This window comes from Microplitis mediator, chromosome 7 (assembly GCF_029852145.1).
Source record: "Microplitis mediator isolate UGA2020A chromosome 7, iyMicMedi2.1, whole genome shotgun sequence".
NCBI classification, from domain to species: Eukaryota; Metazoa; Arthropoda; class Insecta; order Hymenoptera; family Braconidae; genus Microplitis; species Microplitis mediator.
The window spans coordinates 20,614,946-20,631,497 of record NC_079975.1 but is presented as its reverse complement, the minus strand read 5'-3'; the positions used below and the strand labels follow the sequence as shown (position 1 = coordinate 20,631,497).

Genomic DNA, 16,552 nt, shown 5'->3' with positions numbered 1-16,552 from the left:
AAAAAAGTTATGGGAGTTGAAACTTAGGGGGAAAAAGTCGAATTTTTAGGATGAGAAAAGGAAAATTTTTTTAAATTTTTTCTTTAATCCTACAAAATTCTATCGGAATTGAAATTGAAAATTAAGGTGTCTGGTATATACATTCTTTAGGTTTATAATCCTTCAAAATAATATTAGACTACAAATTTTTTTCTCAATAATTGAATTTTTCTCAACTTTAGAGCTCAGCGCTGTAACTATCTTTCTATGAGCTCTATTAAAACGACTCTAAGTACTATTTTCATAGATAATTCAATTCTTTATAAGAACTTTAATTGCAAAATAATAAAAAAAAAAATCCTGCTAGTTAACGAATGAGAAACAGAAACATTTGTCATCCTAAAAATTCGACTCTTTCCCCCTATCATCTCCCCTACCTTTTTTTCTATCAACTTTAAGCTTATGACACATGAGACCTTTCTTGTAGAAAATTTAATTTCCTACATGATTGCTGAATTCAAAAATCGTAAAAAAAATTTTCGACATAGTTATTTACAAAATAAAAAAAACAAAATTTTTTCAATGCATTTTAAATGGGAAAGGGCCCCCCCCCCCCCGAGCGCTAGCTCCATTTTGGAAACATAGTGCTTAAATTTTAGGAGAATTTTTTTTTTTTATTAAAATAACTTTTGAGTATTCCATTAAAATAAAAAAAAAATTTTTTTCTGACACAGTCTAATGTACACTAGGGTGGGTTGAAAAAAAACTTTTTTTTTGTTTTTCTTAGCATGGGGGTAGAATTTGTACCTTATAAAAAAAAAAATTTTTTCAAGAAAAAAAAAAATTTTTTTACTCAACATTTTGAGGTGGCCCACTGGTTTTTTAAATAAATAATTGATTAAACGGGGTAGTTCCAACGAAAAAAAATTTTTTTTGTCCAAAATCGTGGAAAACATCTAATAATTGTCGAATGTGATTTTTTTTTACTTCACTTTCATTTTAATTCAAAAGAAAATGCTTTTCATTTTTGGATTTTTTACTTGAATTACAAAAATAATAGAAAAAAATTTTTTTCAACGACTGACTTTCAATTAGCTTTCAAGGGGACACCCTACAGATTCTAGAACACCATGTAATTTTTTTCGTTGGGACTACCCCGTTTGATCAATTATTTATTTTAAAAACGAGTGGGCCACCTCAAAATGTTGAGTAAAAAAAATTTTTTTTTTATAAGGTACAAATTCTACCCCCATGCTAAGAAAAACAAAAAAAAAGTTTTTTTTCAACCCACCCTAATGTACACTATAAAAAATTAGGAGTGAATTCGGAGTAATTACGAATTTTATGTCGACCCGAATTCACTCTGTCACGGTAGTGTAGGAGTAAAATTAAAATCGCTCCGCATACTGAGCAAATAAGGAATTTATTTTTTTAACGAAGTGATTTCGTAGTGATCTGGATTTTATTTAAATCCGCATTCACTCTGATTCAGAGTTTTAGTATCAAAATCAACTCCAAATTGAACTCCGAGAGGATTAAATAAATAAACATTCTCCCGCTCCGGATTTAACCCACGTTTACTTATGGATATTTAGTCGTAACCCTTAAGCTTAGCGATAGTAAGTTACTCTATTTTATAACATAATGCACTTATAAAGTCAGTGTATGTCAAAGACCGTGAAACTGGTATCCGAACTCTGATGTCGGAGACATAAAGGACTAAGTGCGTATATAGAATGCATATATATATGAGAAATAACTAGAAATTGCATGTAAGCTCCAAAGACTGACATATCAGACTATTGGAGTCAAAAGCTTCATACTCTTGACATAAAACGTCCGTACAATATGTCATAAAATAACTATAGGTATATGTTATTATACACATGATAAAATATATATGAAGTATGTGATAGAGATAAAGCTTACAACTATTCCATCAATATAATATCACAAGACTCTGATCCCAACCGTGACCTAATTAATTTTGTGCTTTGTCTTTTGCACTCATAGCTTTGAAAATCCATGTCAGTCCAAAGACCAAAGAGATATTGGACACCTTTGGTACATTTGAGCTTTGCTGCAGAGGAGAAGTTACATTGAAGGTAACACACACCTATACACATATATATATATTAGGGTGGCTCATTTGAAACGACTATTTTATTTTTTTTGGTCCATTGACGGAATATTGTTTTAGACATAAAAAAAAAAATTTTCCACAAAATTTGAGCCCTTAATTTTAATTTTAAGAACTCGCTAATTGAATTTGAAATTTTCCCATTCATTTAGCATGGAAAGTGGAGGTTTTTTTTTTTAATTATCTATAGCTCTGCTGCATTTCACGTTTTTTTACTGTCCATAGGCAGAAGTTATAGGCAAACCTTTATACTTCAAAAGTTCCTACAGTAAAATTTATGTGACAGGAACGGGGTCAGAGTTAAAAAATGTAAAAGTCAATTTTTATCGATTTTTGCGTATTTTTTGAGTTTTTCGTAGAAAATATTGTAGTTACCGAAAAAAGGTAAATGACAAAATTGTAGGAAATCAAATTTGCTACAAAAAAGGTCCTGTAAGCCAAGGCTGTAAAATCTGTTGTTTCTGAAATAAATTGAATTATACATATGAAAATTCAAGATATCTTTGCAGTATATGGTTTGTTAAATTAATAATTTAATTTTCATTTATTAAATGTTTTTTTTGAACATCATATTACTTTTTCATAAAAATATAACTTAAAAAAAATTTATCTATATGGGGCATTCCACGCCAAATCGGACGGTTTCAAAAATTGATTTTTCCGATTTTCTTCGATTTTTGGTATTTTTTAGTACCCCTCAAAAGAGGCTTCCCGGTAAATTTTGAGATCTTTTTGATTAATGGTTCAAAAAATATCGAATTTAAAAAAAAAACCGCTCTTTTTATGGTTTTTTGATCATAACTTTCGTAATAATGGTCGAAATTCAATGTTTTTTTATTCAAAATTTTCGTTTTGAGTTGGCCTTTTCAGACAAAAATGCATAACAAATATACAAAATGTTTTTGATCGAGATTTTTGAATTTTAAGTTTTCAACCGTGTTCCAAAATTTTATATAATTATTCGAAAAAACGACGAAGCTATATTCACTAAGGAGTCTTCTAGTTCATAAAACAATCGTTAATGTAAAATTTTCGAAAGAACACGGAAATAATTAAAAACATTTGTGATGCAGTTTTGTCGCTTTTCCGAATAATTATATGAAATTTTGGAGCTCCTGTAATGATCTTAGCTGTATTGTATAGCAAATCTAATGTTTCTTTTGCTTCGAAATAGTTGCTTTTTAAAAAATAAAAGTATTTATTATAACAGCTTATAAATAGCATTAACTTTTACTTACTGCTTTTAAATCCCTACTCAGAACGAAAAAATATCGGAATCAATTTATAATATTCAAGAAAAACAAGTGTACAATGTCAAAAATCGGTACTGATAATGATTTATAGCAAAAAAAAAATTTTTTTTAATTTCGAAAAATCGAAAAAAAATAGTAATTATGGAAGGCCCACTACTGGACCGGGCTTAAAAGTTGCAGAATGGATAGAAGTTTAAGATAGGAAATTTTCAAGAAAATCGAAGGATACACCCTTTTTTAAAAACACGGTTGAATACTTAAAATTCAAAAATCTCGATCAAAAACATTTTGTATATTTGTTATGCATTTTTGTCTGAAAAGGCCAACTCAAAACGAAAATTTTGAATAAAAAAACATTGAATTTCGACCATTATTACGAAAGTTATGATCAAAAAACCATAAAAAGAGCGGTTTTTTTTTTAAATTCGATATTTTTTGAACCATTAATCAAAAAGATCTCAAAATTTACCGGGAAGCCTCTTTTGAGGGGTACTAAAAAATACCAAAAATCGAAGAAAATCGGAAAAATCAATTTTTGAAACCGTCCGATTTGGCGTGGAATGCCCCATATAGATAAATTTTTTTTAAGTTATATTTTTATGAAAAAGTAATATGATGTTCAAAAAAAACATTTAATAAATGAAAATTAAATTATTAATTTAACAAACCATATACTGCAAAGATATCTTGAATTTTCATATGTATAATTCAATTTATTTCAGAAACAACAGATTTTACAGCCTTGGCTTACAGGACCTTTTTTGTAGCAAATTTGATTTCCTACAATTTTGTCATTTACCTTTTTTCGGTAACTACAATATTTTCTACGAAAAACTCAAAAAATACGCAAAAATCGATAAAAATTGACTTTTACATTTTTTAACTCTGACCCCGTTCCTGTCACATAAATTTTACTGTAGGAACTTTTGAAGTATAAAGGTTTGCCTATAACTTCTGCCTATGGACAGTAAAAAAACGTGAAATGCAGCAGAGCTATAGATAATTAAAAAAAAAAACCTCCACTTTCCATGCTAAATGAATGGGAAAATTTCAAATTCAATTAGCGAGTTCTTAAAATTAAAATTAAGGGCTCAAATTTTGTGGAAAATTTTTTTTTTTATGTCTAAAACAATATTCCGTCAATGGACCAAAAAAAATAAAATAGTCGTTTCAAATGAGCCACCCTAATATATATATACATCTTTTTTTTTCTTTGAAAAATAAGGCAATGAAATCCTACCAACTTGATCCTTAAAAAAATATTCCAAACACAAAATCCTGATTGAATATAAATATTTGTCACAGACTTTTTTTTTGGGATATTTTTTATATTAACGATTATAGGGAAAGGGGGGCGGGGCAAAAAGGGGTAGGGTAGCCAAAACGGGGTACCTCCAAAATTTTATAAGAAAAAAAAATTTTATATTTTAAATGGTTTTTAAATATTCCAAAATCACTTTTGTAAATATAATTGAGTGTTATTTTGAATTTTTTTTGTCAAACTTTTTCAAAAATCAATTGTCAGTTGAAAAATATTAATGATTTGTTTTACGATAAAAACTATTAAAAAATTTTTTTTCTTTCTTTGCATCTACACGGAGATAAATTTATGGTAACAATTACAATATATTATGGGAATGGTTCCCATAATGCATGGTAACCGGTTTTCTTGAAATATTGATTATAGGAACGGCACTCATATATTGTAATTATCATTACTACAATATTATAATAATCGTTACCATATATTATGGTAATGGTTACTATAATATTGTGGTAATAGTTATCATAATATTATGGTAACCATTACCATAATATTATGGTAACCATTACCATAATATTATGGTAACCATTACTACATCATTATGGTAACCATTACCATAAAATTATGGTAACCATTACTACATCATTATGGTAACGATTACCATATATATAGTAACGATTGCCATATATATGGTAACGATTGCCATATATATGGTAACCATTACCATAATATTATGGTAACCATTACCATAATATATAGTAATGGTTACCATATATTATGGTAACATTTACTATAGTATTATGGGAACGATTACCATAATATTATGGTGATCATTACCATAATTATTTCACATGCGATATGGGAATTTTTACCATAATTATAGGAATTATTTCCATACTTATGGGAACTTTTACCAGAAAGTATCGGTCTATATCCCATAATTCCAAGTAATCATTACCATAACGGTATGGGATGATATTTCATAAACGTACTAGGAACGGTTACCATAAATTTCTCTCCGTGTACTAATCATGTAAAATATAATTTTTCTTCATGTAAATTACTTACAAAAAAATTTAACATAATCAAATTCATTTAAAATCCAGAATTTTTTTTTTTTTACTTTTTTGAGGGGTACCCCGTTTTGCCCACAAAACTGAAAATTTTTTTTCTAACGGTAACTGAAAATTTTTTCTATTTACTTTGAATATCATTAAAAAAAAAAGATTTAGCTTATTTGAGTCCTCGAAAACTTGGTATTTCCTTAAGTACCCCGTTTTGCCCTTCCCTCCCCTAATGGCAGGATACTATGACTGGAAGTCTTAAAAAATGTTTTACATTTGTTTAGTTTTTCAAAAATTTTTCATCAGATTTAACGAACTTTAAAAATTAGTGAACTATCGTAAATTTCTTCATTATAATTTTTCATATTTATGCACGGAAAAAAAATTGTAGTTCTTCCGATCACAATATTGTAGTAAAACCTTGTAGTAGCGAGTACTTCAATATATAGTAAAGGATACTACATAAGTAGTACTGACAACTAAATATTGTAGTAAACATTGATGGTAGTTGGCGTCACTACACGTGTAGTTGAAGTTATTCCAAGTCGAAGTTGGCATTTCTGTACTCCAACTTGTAGTAACCTCAACTACAGCTGCTGTTGTAGCAACTACAATTCTTTTCCATGTGAAAAATTATAGTTGCTCCCCCCCGTGTAAAAAAAATTGTTAAAAAAAGGTTAAAAAAGTGTTGCCTATTCTAAACTTCAAAACGTGACATAATGACGAACTTTTTTTGAGCGTTTTTTAAACTTTTGGAAAATTCAAGGAAAAAATTAATAAATGTCCTAATATTATTAAGATATGCTGAAACGAAAAATTGTCAGAAATACTTCGAAATCCGTTTTTTTTAAATGTATTTTGCACTGAACAATGTTAATTTGTAGTATTGTTTTTTTCTGTTCATTTTTAGAAGTTTGAAAATAGTTTAAAAAAAGTCTGTCATTGTGTCAAGTTTTGAAGTTTAGAATAGTCACCACTTTTTTAACCTTTTTTCAACAATTTTTTTTACACGGTCCTGATCAGTCCATTTTACCCTGAGTTACTCGAACTTACATTAAACATACAACCACTCGGGTAAAAATCCATTCAACATCCGACCATACAAAAATCCTCAGATTAAATCAGATACAATTGATATTTTTATCTGATCATGTATGATCATATGTACTCACATATGAGCATTAGGGTGCTTCGTTTGAACCGACTATTTTGTTTTTTTTCGTTCCCATCCCGAAATTTTGTTGGAAGTACTCCAAAAAAAATTCCCTGAGAGTTTGAGCCCTTAAAATTAATATTAAGTACTCGAACACAGCGTGTGAAGATTTCCCATTTAAAATACACGTAAACTTTGGTTTTTATTTTTTAAACTTCTATAATTCCGCGGCATTTTATGATATCATCTCGCCCAAAGTCGGGATTTTCTCAGAACTAAATGTACTACAAAAGTGCTCAGTGTCGCGAAGTCGTAACTCATACGGGTGGGGTAGTACGGACCGCTAAACCGAACTCTTTCATAGAATTCTTGTTTTTTTCTTATTATCTCATAAACAACAAGACCTACAGAAAAATTGTAAAAAATGATTTTATAGGAAATTTATTTTCCTACAAAAAAGGTCCTTAGCACCGAATCACTCAGATTGATATTTTCTGAGATATTAATTATTGAAGTTTAAGTAGCATTGAATTCCCATAAAATGTCAAATCAAATCTTAGAAAATATTGATTTTTTATTTATATCAATTTAATATCAATTTTAAGGGCTCAAACTCTCAGGAAATTTTTTTTTGGAGTACTTCCAACAAAATTTCGGGATGGGAACGAAAAGAAAAAAATAGTCGTTTCAAACGAAGCACCCTAATGAGCATGCGTAAATTTAACCCAAAAAATTTCAGGGTAAAGGTAAAATGACGACCTACTGGCTGGTGGGTGAGAAGCCGACCAACAACAATGTCCAAGAAAACAATTCTAACTCAACGAGCGACCAGAATCCTCAGCAGCCGCCCAAACTCGACCAAATTCAAGGACCTCAGAGTACCTGCACAAGAAATATCATAAATATGACTACTGGAAACGGGGCGCCGGGCAATCATCCCTTATTGTCACCATCTCACCAGCGAAACTCGACTACACATTCAGCGAATCCTTCGTCTCATTCGAATCAACAGTTTTCACCCTCGCCAGGTAGCGATAATATTCCTAACCATACTGAAAGCGCTGCTAATACTCCGTTATTGCTGTCTAATGGATCCTCTCGAGCTTAAAATAATAATAATAATAAGTAATTATAATTACATCTCATTCCTTAGCTTAAAATCAAATTATCCGCTTGACAAAATTTAGTCATTAAATTGTTTAAGTGCTGGAACACTTAATTAATAAATTTATTTAATCATATACATTGAAGGCATAAATATTCAAATTTGTTTATATATATTTTGTTTGGTATAAATAAATTTTTATTTTACCGGCTGAGTTATTTAAATAAAATATTTATGATGATGAAAAAGCATTGGGGTGAATGTAGAAGAGAGGGATGAAGGGGGGGGGGGTTGGTAAATAAAAAGAGGGTGAAGTAGTTGTGTATAATAATAATTCGGAAAAGTTAAACAAAACATAAAAGTTGCGATACCATACGTACAATCGAACCGGTCTACCTCTAATGGGAGGCTCGAGGGTTTTAAATGTCAAGGTTTATCTAATTGATTAATCGGAAAAAATGTTACTTGGAATGATACATAAGTAGAGTTTTTAAAATTGAGGGAGAAGAAAAGGTCAAAATGCGTTTACACTAGTAAGTAATCACTTATTAAGGACTAAGTAAGGCGTAACATGACGTAGTGGGCTAAAAATAAATGGATTTTTTTTATTCGCAAGCTTGGATTAAATTGACTTTGTTTTGAATTTTTATTTGATAAGAGTCCACGCGAATGATATTTTAAGATTTCAGTTTTTTAAAGGAGGCGGCAAAGATTTTTTTTTAGCCGCACAACTGAAGAATTGAATAATAAATTTTTTTTTTCATTCATAAAAACACATTTATCTTGTTATCTATTAAATTTATGATAAAATTATATCAGTACTTTTTTGTAGGTTATTAAATTCTCTACAAAAAAGATTTCATAAATATTTTTCGTAAAACTGTAAGTTTCCAAGTTACAGCCCGCGAAAATTTAAAACAATAAACTAAATCATTGTGGTCGGTTTTATTTATAAAAATCGATTTATTCGATTACCTATCAGACATACGACAAAAATGTATAAATACTTTTTTGTACAGCGCAAAATTCTCTACAAAAACTGTCTCACAAGTTTTGTTCATAAAATCAACCCTTATAAAGTTACAACAAAATTAGTGATATTTTAACGACACTAAATTATCAAGCAAAACTATTTGTCTGAAATTCGAAAAATTTATCTCCATTTTCATATTCTAAGTCATATAAAATCTGTAGTATACTCCAAAGCTTACATATATATATTTTTTTCAAATTTACTTTTTATTTAAAAAAAAAAATATCTTTTTCTATTGCAAAAATTAAAAACTAAAATTATTAAAAAACAAAATCAATTTTAATTTAAAATTAATTATCAAATAAATCCATTTATTTTTAGTCTCTACGTTACTTGAAATATAAAAAATATTTACTTAATTAAACTTAAATAAATAACGTCTGTTTTAAACATTTCGGACGTCAAAGAAAATGATAAAATAAATATCAAAACTAATTAAAGTAAAAGTGCATAAATGATGAATTTCAAGTAATTTTAATTTTTTATATAAAAAAAAAAAAAAAAAACTAATAAAATACTTTTATTTTAAAAATAAATTATACTTAATGAAAAAATATACGAAATAATTCTTGCCAGTAATAAATCACAGTTTCGTTACCAACCGCGAACTAGAGTATAAAAAAAAAAAAAAGACAAGATGAATAGTACATTCTAAATATAAATGAATAAAGTCAAGGTGGTAAAAATTTTGAAAAATTTAGCGGCAGTCTATTTTAAATTAATCGTGTATTAGATATTGATATTAAGTCTCATACACAAATAAAATTAATTAATCAATTAATAAATAAATATTTATTGATACAAAATAAAATGACAGTATTAATACTCATTAACTCATAATTAATTAATAGTAATAAAATTAACGTAACTTCTAAGCCCTTGTTAATTTTCATCCCCAATTTTCTTTTCGTCCAAAAAAAAAAAAATCTGCATTTTAAAAAAATCCGAATTTTCCTTCTCCGATATTAGGAGATAAAATAAATCGAAATTATGCACAGGAATAAAAATAAAAAATTACACATTCAGGTAAATTAATTTAGTAAAAAAATTTTATTAAAAATAAAAAAATATATATGACAGCGGCTTATATATAATTAAAATAAATAAAGTAATTTAAAAAAATTAATAATTATTAATTGATAAGATATTTATATATTAAAAAATAATTGCAGGACCTAATATATATTGACGAATTAAAATTTTAATAGTTAATTGATCATTAATTATAAATGTATATACACACTTATGTATACAAATGAATAAAAAATATATAATAGAAAAAATATAACGTAAGAGAGAGAAAGACGTAGAAAAATTATATAATTAACGTATGATATAAATTGTTATATATAAATATATATGTATAGAGGCTGGGCCTCGAATTTTCTGTTGCGATTAATGAGTGGGAGTGAATGAGCGGGGTATAATGGATATATTGAATTTATTGATGTTAATTCAGTGTATTATTATAATTAATAATAAATAAATAAATTAATTAATTAAGATTTGGATGGAGGTTTGAATGTGAAAACAAAGGATTCAAATGAGCAAAGTGCGAGCCACTTAGTTATTAACTGGATAAATAAATTATTAGTTAGTAGATATATATATAAATATATAAAGTTAAGATGAATGTGGTGAGTGCAATTATATATGAATATAAATATATGTATATTTATCTCGAATAATTATAAAGAATTCTTTCACAATGTAACGATCAATTTTGCCGAAATAAAGTTTAATTGTTTTCGAAAAAAAAATTTTTTTTTGTTTAATTTAATTGCACAATTCAATTGCGAAGCAATGAGAGGTTAAACTGACGCTTATTCAGTACCAGCTGATTCACTCGCGTAAAAATCATATTTACACTCATTCAAATGTGCTATAGTAGAACAAAATTTGTACCGTTTGAAGGATTATTTATTAATGAATAAAACAAACACTATTTTAGGTTACTTTTTTTTTTAAGTAATGATTTAAAAAAAAAATGTAAAAAAAAACCTGTGGTGTCCGTCAACATGTACGAATGTTGGTAAACACAATAACTCAAAAAAAAAATGTTGGGAAATTCGGCAGTGTTACAATTCTACTCACGACATCTCTACTCAAAGGAAGTAGCTACAACTCTACTCACTCACAACTTTACTCAGCTTCAACTCTACTCACTCACAACTTTACTCAGCTTCAACTCTACTCACAGTTTTTTTTACTCAGGTTTAACTCTACTCAATTACATCTTTACTCAGTTACAACTCTACTCACAAAGAATTGCTATTTTATCGATAGGCTAAAATACGTGAGTAGAGTTATAGCTGAGTAAAGTTGTGAGTGAGTAGAGTTGTAGCTACTTCCTTTGAGTAGAAATGTTGTGAGTAGGATTGTAACACTGCCGAAAATTCAAAATCGTGAACCTCAATCGCTCATGTGATAGTGAAAATAAAAGAAAAATGACAATAAATAAAAAAATAATTGCATAAACATAAGTGATCTTCTTTCCCGTTAATTAGTTACATTTATACAGAGTATAGACGTAAACAACAACAAAAAATGGCAGATTTGAATTGTTTTTTATCTTAAGTTAAAATTTTTAATTTTTATGAGTATTTTTTATTTCAAATAACCCACCTTTTTTTTGTATATGTCGCCGTTTTCGTTTTACGACTGCCATGCCAATTTTTATTGTTGCTTCGCAGTTGGGTGTGCAAAAATAAAATGGCAGGCAAATTTTTCGTGATCAATAAGTTTTCACGTTTTTTATTTACAATTCAACAAAACGGATTCAGATAGTAATCTTCCATTGGATTCTTGCGATTAAAAATACAAAGATATTAAAAAAAAAATTAAGCCGATAAGTCGCGTTTTTCGAAAGTTATCATTTTTTTACGAAAAAATTTAGCTGCCATTTTTTTTATATAGGAGCGCCATCTATTGATAATTTTTTGAACGGGCAAGTGAGTTTTGCACGTTTAGATTTTCCAACTTTGATTTTTCGAGTTTTAAACAAACGCTTCAGAAAATAGCGTTACCGAATATCCAGTCGAGAAAGGAGTTGACACGGGTGTAGATCCCAGGGTGTCCTGGATCGCCGCAGCGGATGCCCCATGATACTATTCCGATGTTGACCCACCGCCCGTTGCCTAATTGATGCAGCAGAGGTCCACCCGAGTCACCCTAAATATCAGAGGTCAAGTGTCATAATCGATTTATTAGATGCAAAAAAAACTCTGGGTGAGTTTTTCAGTAGAACTTTTTAGAAAACTACTTTCAGCCATTAGTAGGTAAGTAAAGTTTATAATTATATTTCCGATGCATGCAGTCGATAGTTATTTTTATAAATAAAATTATTTATAACGAGCGTACGAAATAATTTACTTTATGCAGCACAATCTAGTTGTATTCAAACGAAATAAAAATAATCAAACTTTCGTAGCAATCAGCAATTAGTTAACGAATCGAAAAAAAAATTCTTTTTTTTCCTCTATCCCGTCAATTTAATTTATTTTTTTAAAATTCAAATTCGAATTACCTGACACGAATCTCTGCCGCCTTCATAGGCACCCGCACACATGATGGTATCCGGTAGCCGCTGGGCTAGAGTATTGGCACACCTGTCCCGAGGCCACACCGGTACCGGTACTTCCATCAAGATCGAACTCTGCGGACCAGCGTAATACTGACTGCCCCAACCTGATTAAATTGATAAAACAAAAACATTCATGAGAAAAAAAAAAAAAAATAAAAACTAGCCGTTCTTTTCATCGGCTGATCGATATGGGTAATTGAGAATTGCTGGTTTAATACAACGCCGATCGGTTTCAATGCATGCCATTAATTTGTCGGGATTCATCAGAGATAGCAGTGGCGATTCAGGTTGACTGAAAGTGTGCGGAATATGTTGTAGGTATGTAATTAGCGATGAGGTTCCATTCATTGGTAATATTGTTATTATTTGTGATACCGATCTCTTTACAATTTATACATAAATATTTATGTGCATGCTCATGTCTATCGTTTATTAAATTGTCGGTATCCGAAGGTATTCGCCTAGTCAACGGGAGTGCAAATGCAAATTATTAGACTACTGGAGCAAAATGAGACGCCTTTTTTTGTAAATGATTATGTTTAGTTTGTAGAAAAAAGTGTGGGGTAAGTTGGTCACCTGAGTAGTGCGACCATTTTAGAAATTTTTACCGAAAAAAATTTTTTGACAGCTAAAATTTGAAATAGAGTTCAGAAAAAAGAAGATTTCTGGACGCAAGAAATATTTTGCATCATAAATTGAAGAAAAAAATTTTCTGAGGATTAGAAAAAACTTCTCGATGCAAGAAATTTTTTTTCACCCCGAGAAAAGTTTTTTTTTCAATTTATAATGTAAAAATTTTCTAGGGGTGAGTAAAAATTTTTTACACCATGAAATCCATTTTTTCTGTGTAAAATAATAACGCTAGTATAAAAAAACATAAAAAATTTTTTAATTCTGTAGGAAAACTAAAAATAATTTTTTAAAATAAATTAAATATCAATATTTGAGCCATAGTTGATAATGACCATTAATTAAAAAAATAAACATAAAAAAATTTTTTTTTTTTAGTCAAAATTTCGAAATAGTCGCACTTTTTAAGCCGACTAGCTCATCCGATATTTTTTCTAGAAACTGTAGATATAAATTCATAAAAAAAATTTTGGCCCACTTTACCCTAACTTATTTTGAAGTTTTAAATAATTATAACTATACTGTTGTTTAAAAACAAAATTTCGCTTTGGCAATTGAACGAATGCTAAATGACCCGTTCTATCGAGCCGAGGGAATAAAATACATGCGCCAATGATCAGTATTTGTTTTATAAATTAGTGTGAAACCTCAGAGGTAAACTTTAATTACTGTAGAAACTAAAATAAATATTTCTACTGACAAATATTAAAGCGAAAAATTTAATATTTTAAACAAACATTACTTTTTAACTTGGCAGTGACGGTATTGAAAGTTGTATTTACTTCTACGAGCAAGTTTGATCGGCAACTAGACGGTAAATATTTGTAAAGATAGACGAGGTAGCTTGGGAAAATAAAATATACATAAAAAATGATTTTTATTATACACTGTGAAAAGAGCGGTGTTAAAAATGGACTCATTTTAATTCCGCCTGGTGTAAAAATAAAATTACACCGGTGTAGGAGGAGTAATTCACCGGTGTTAAAGATACCGGTGTTAAATCGGTGTAAAAGCGGAGTAATACCGGTGTAAAAGCAGGGTAAACTGCGTCCGCTTGGAGCATTAACTTTAAAGATTATAAAACACAAAAAATGTCAGTTCTTTATGAAAATTAATAAAAAATATCATTTATTAACAAGTATAGTGATCGAGTAAGTAAAAATATTCACAAAATAAAATATTTTAATACCGGTATAGAATATTTACACCAGCAGCGGTGTTATTTTAACACCGGAGAATTTTTTTTAACACCGATACAGAATATTTACACCGGCAGCGGCGTTATTTCTACACCACTTTCGGTGTTGAAATTTAACACCGCCGATTTTAACACCTACACCGCTTGGACTTACCCCGATGATTTTTTACAATGTAGAGACAGATTTTATGTGTAATTTATCCTCAGATCTATGACACGCCCGGATCAAAAAATTCGTTTTTTTTTTTTTTAAATGATAAATCTAAATATTTTTTCTTTAATTCAAGTTTATAAATTCACGGAAAAAAAATAGCTACTGCAACAGGATTTTGTCCTGTTGCTTGCACAGAATGCGTCCTGTTGCTGTAACATGAAAATCCTGTTACAGCGCCTTTTTTTTTCCGTGTCGTATTTATTTTATATAGGAATTTAATCTGTTTTTGTCCGTACTAGCCATTATCCAGGCCAATATCAGACTTATTTTCGTATGGTATTTAGTCTGTTTTAAATCGGGTTTAAACTAAAAACAGGACTTTCTTATTATAATTATTGGTCTGTGTTCAATTGTATTTAAGGACAAAAACAGAACTTTATATAAATATAAATAATAATAATAATAATCTAGATTTATAAATTTATTTTAATTTTTATGGTATTTGAAATATGCTAATGCGCTTCGGTAATAAGATGTCACACGGAGAAAAATATTGGCTCGAAACCTACCAATTTTTACAATGCTGTCGACCAAACTTGAAACAGGAAGTGAAGCATCCAAAAAATTATTGTGCTCTTATAAAAAATTACTATGCTGTATCACAATACTTATTACGCGCGAAAAACTTATCGATAAGCTTTAATATCAATTACTTTCATACATTATAACAATTTTCAGACACTGAAAATTCAAGTACCGGAGTCAATTCAAATTTAAATAAAATTCGTAATCTCTCTGAATTCACTCCCGATTTTTCACAGCGCGATATATATATGTATACTTACCAATTACGATAGCATTTTTATTTTCAAAAGACGTCCCCTCGGGTGGTAGACAAATTGGCCAGATATAATTGTTGAAAATAGTGGGTCGGTGAATTTTCAATAGCGCAATATCATTCTCGTAACTTGACGGATTGAAATTTTCATGAATCTTTACGTCCACGACTTTAAAGTCCAGAAAACGTGTTTCATCATGTCTTGAAAAGTCGTATTCCCCTAATCTCACAATAATATTTTTTATTTTAACTCTGCGAACATATTAAATAAATATAAGTCGTAATTATTAATATTTTTATTCCGTCATTATTAATCAATTCAACTTGAAAACACAGGAAAGTCACTCAAGCCATTAATTACTATTTAATGACTTCGTCTTTTATCAGCTTACAACTTTTTTTTAATCATTTTTATCGTTATATAATATATGTTAATAACGTTTCATTAAACATGACATCCAATTAATATTCAATTTTTTTAACATCTTTTTGAATATCTCTTTACTCTAAATTATTATTAATTTCATGATTCATCGTCTTAATTTCAAAATATCCGGATGGAAAAAAATTTTTGTAGGTGTGATTATGATAATTAAAATCTTGCATATAAATTTAATAAACATATTAATATATATTTATATTAATATAGCGTAGAGTACAAAAAAATGAGACACCACTTTAAAAAAAAAACTTTTTTTTGTTAATTTTTATCTAAAATCTCTAGAAAAAATATAGGGTGAGATGGTCAACCCAAATAGTACCACCATTTTGAAATTTAGACAAAACAAATGGTATATTACACTACTAGGGCAGAAATTTAAAACTTTCTGTAGGGGAGGGTGGGGCAGAGCGGCCCCCCTGAAATTTTGACCAAAAAAAAAATTTTTTTTTTTTCGACTAATTACTATAAATCCGATATGTTTGTGCATTTTTACCCCTACGCATGACATTTCGGGCAAAATGGACAAGCCCAAAATTTTGAAAAAGTGATTTTTTCATATTTTTATCGTCAAATTAAAAAAAAATTATTATAATTCCACATTTCTAGCCCTACGCATAACACCTGGGGCAAAATGGACCAGCCGAAACTTCCGAAACAATTATTTTTTCATATTTTTCGGCCGTTTCTTTATGTAAGAGGCAAATTTGGTCACTAAA

The 16,552-nt window shown here is 29.0% G+C and overlaps 2 protein-coding genes across 6 annotated transcripts in view; one reads left to right on the top strand and one right to left on the bottom strand.

Annotated features, from left to right (window-relative positions):
- Window positions 1–9,506, top strand: part of LOC130672262 (receptor-type guanylate cyclase gcy-28-like) — a 205,751-nt gene extending 196,245 nt beyond the window's left edge. For all 4 annotated transcript variants that reach the window (XM_057476718.1, XM_057476717.1, XM_057476715.1 and 1 more), the window contains 2 exons: window positions 1,993–2,084; window positions 7,593–9,506. In XM_057476718.1, the coding sequence (XP_057332701.1) occupies window positions 1,993–2,084; window positions 7,593–7,961 (461 nt within the window). In that variant the 3' untranslated portion in view covers window positions 7,962–9,506. The remainder of the gene's footprint in view (window positions 1–1,992; window positions 2,085–7,592) is intronic.
- Window positions 9,507–9,879: 373 nt separating this feature from the next.
- The window catches only part of LOC130672266 (proclotting enzyme-like), a 30,102-nt gene continuing 23,429 nt past the window's right edge, over window positions 9,880–16,552 (bottom strand). Inside the window, exons 3-5 of one of the 2 annotated variants that reach the window (XM_057476724.1) lie at window positions 15,402–15,646; window positions 12,518–12,678; window positions 9,880–12,162 (exon numbers count right to left, since the gene is read on the bottom strand). In XM_057476724.1, coding sequence (XP_057332707.1) covers window positions 12,001–12,162; window positions 12,518–12,678; window positions 15,402–15,646 — 568 coding nt within the window. In that variant the 3' untranslated portion in view covers window positions 9,880–12,000. The remainder of the gene's footprint in view (window positions 12,163–12,517; window positions 12,679–15,401; window positions 15,647–16,552) is intronic. The other variant, XM_057476723.1, reaches the window with a different exon arrangement.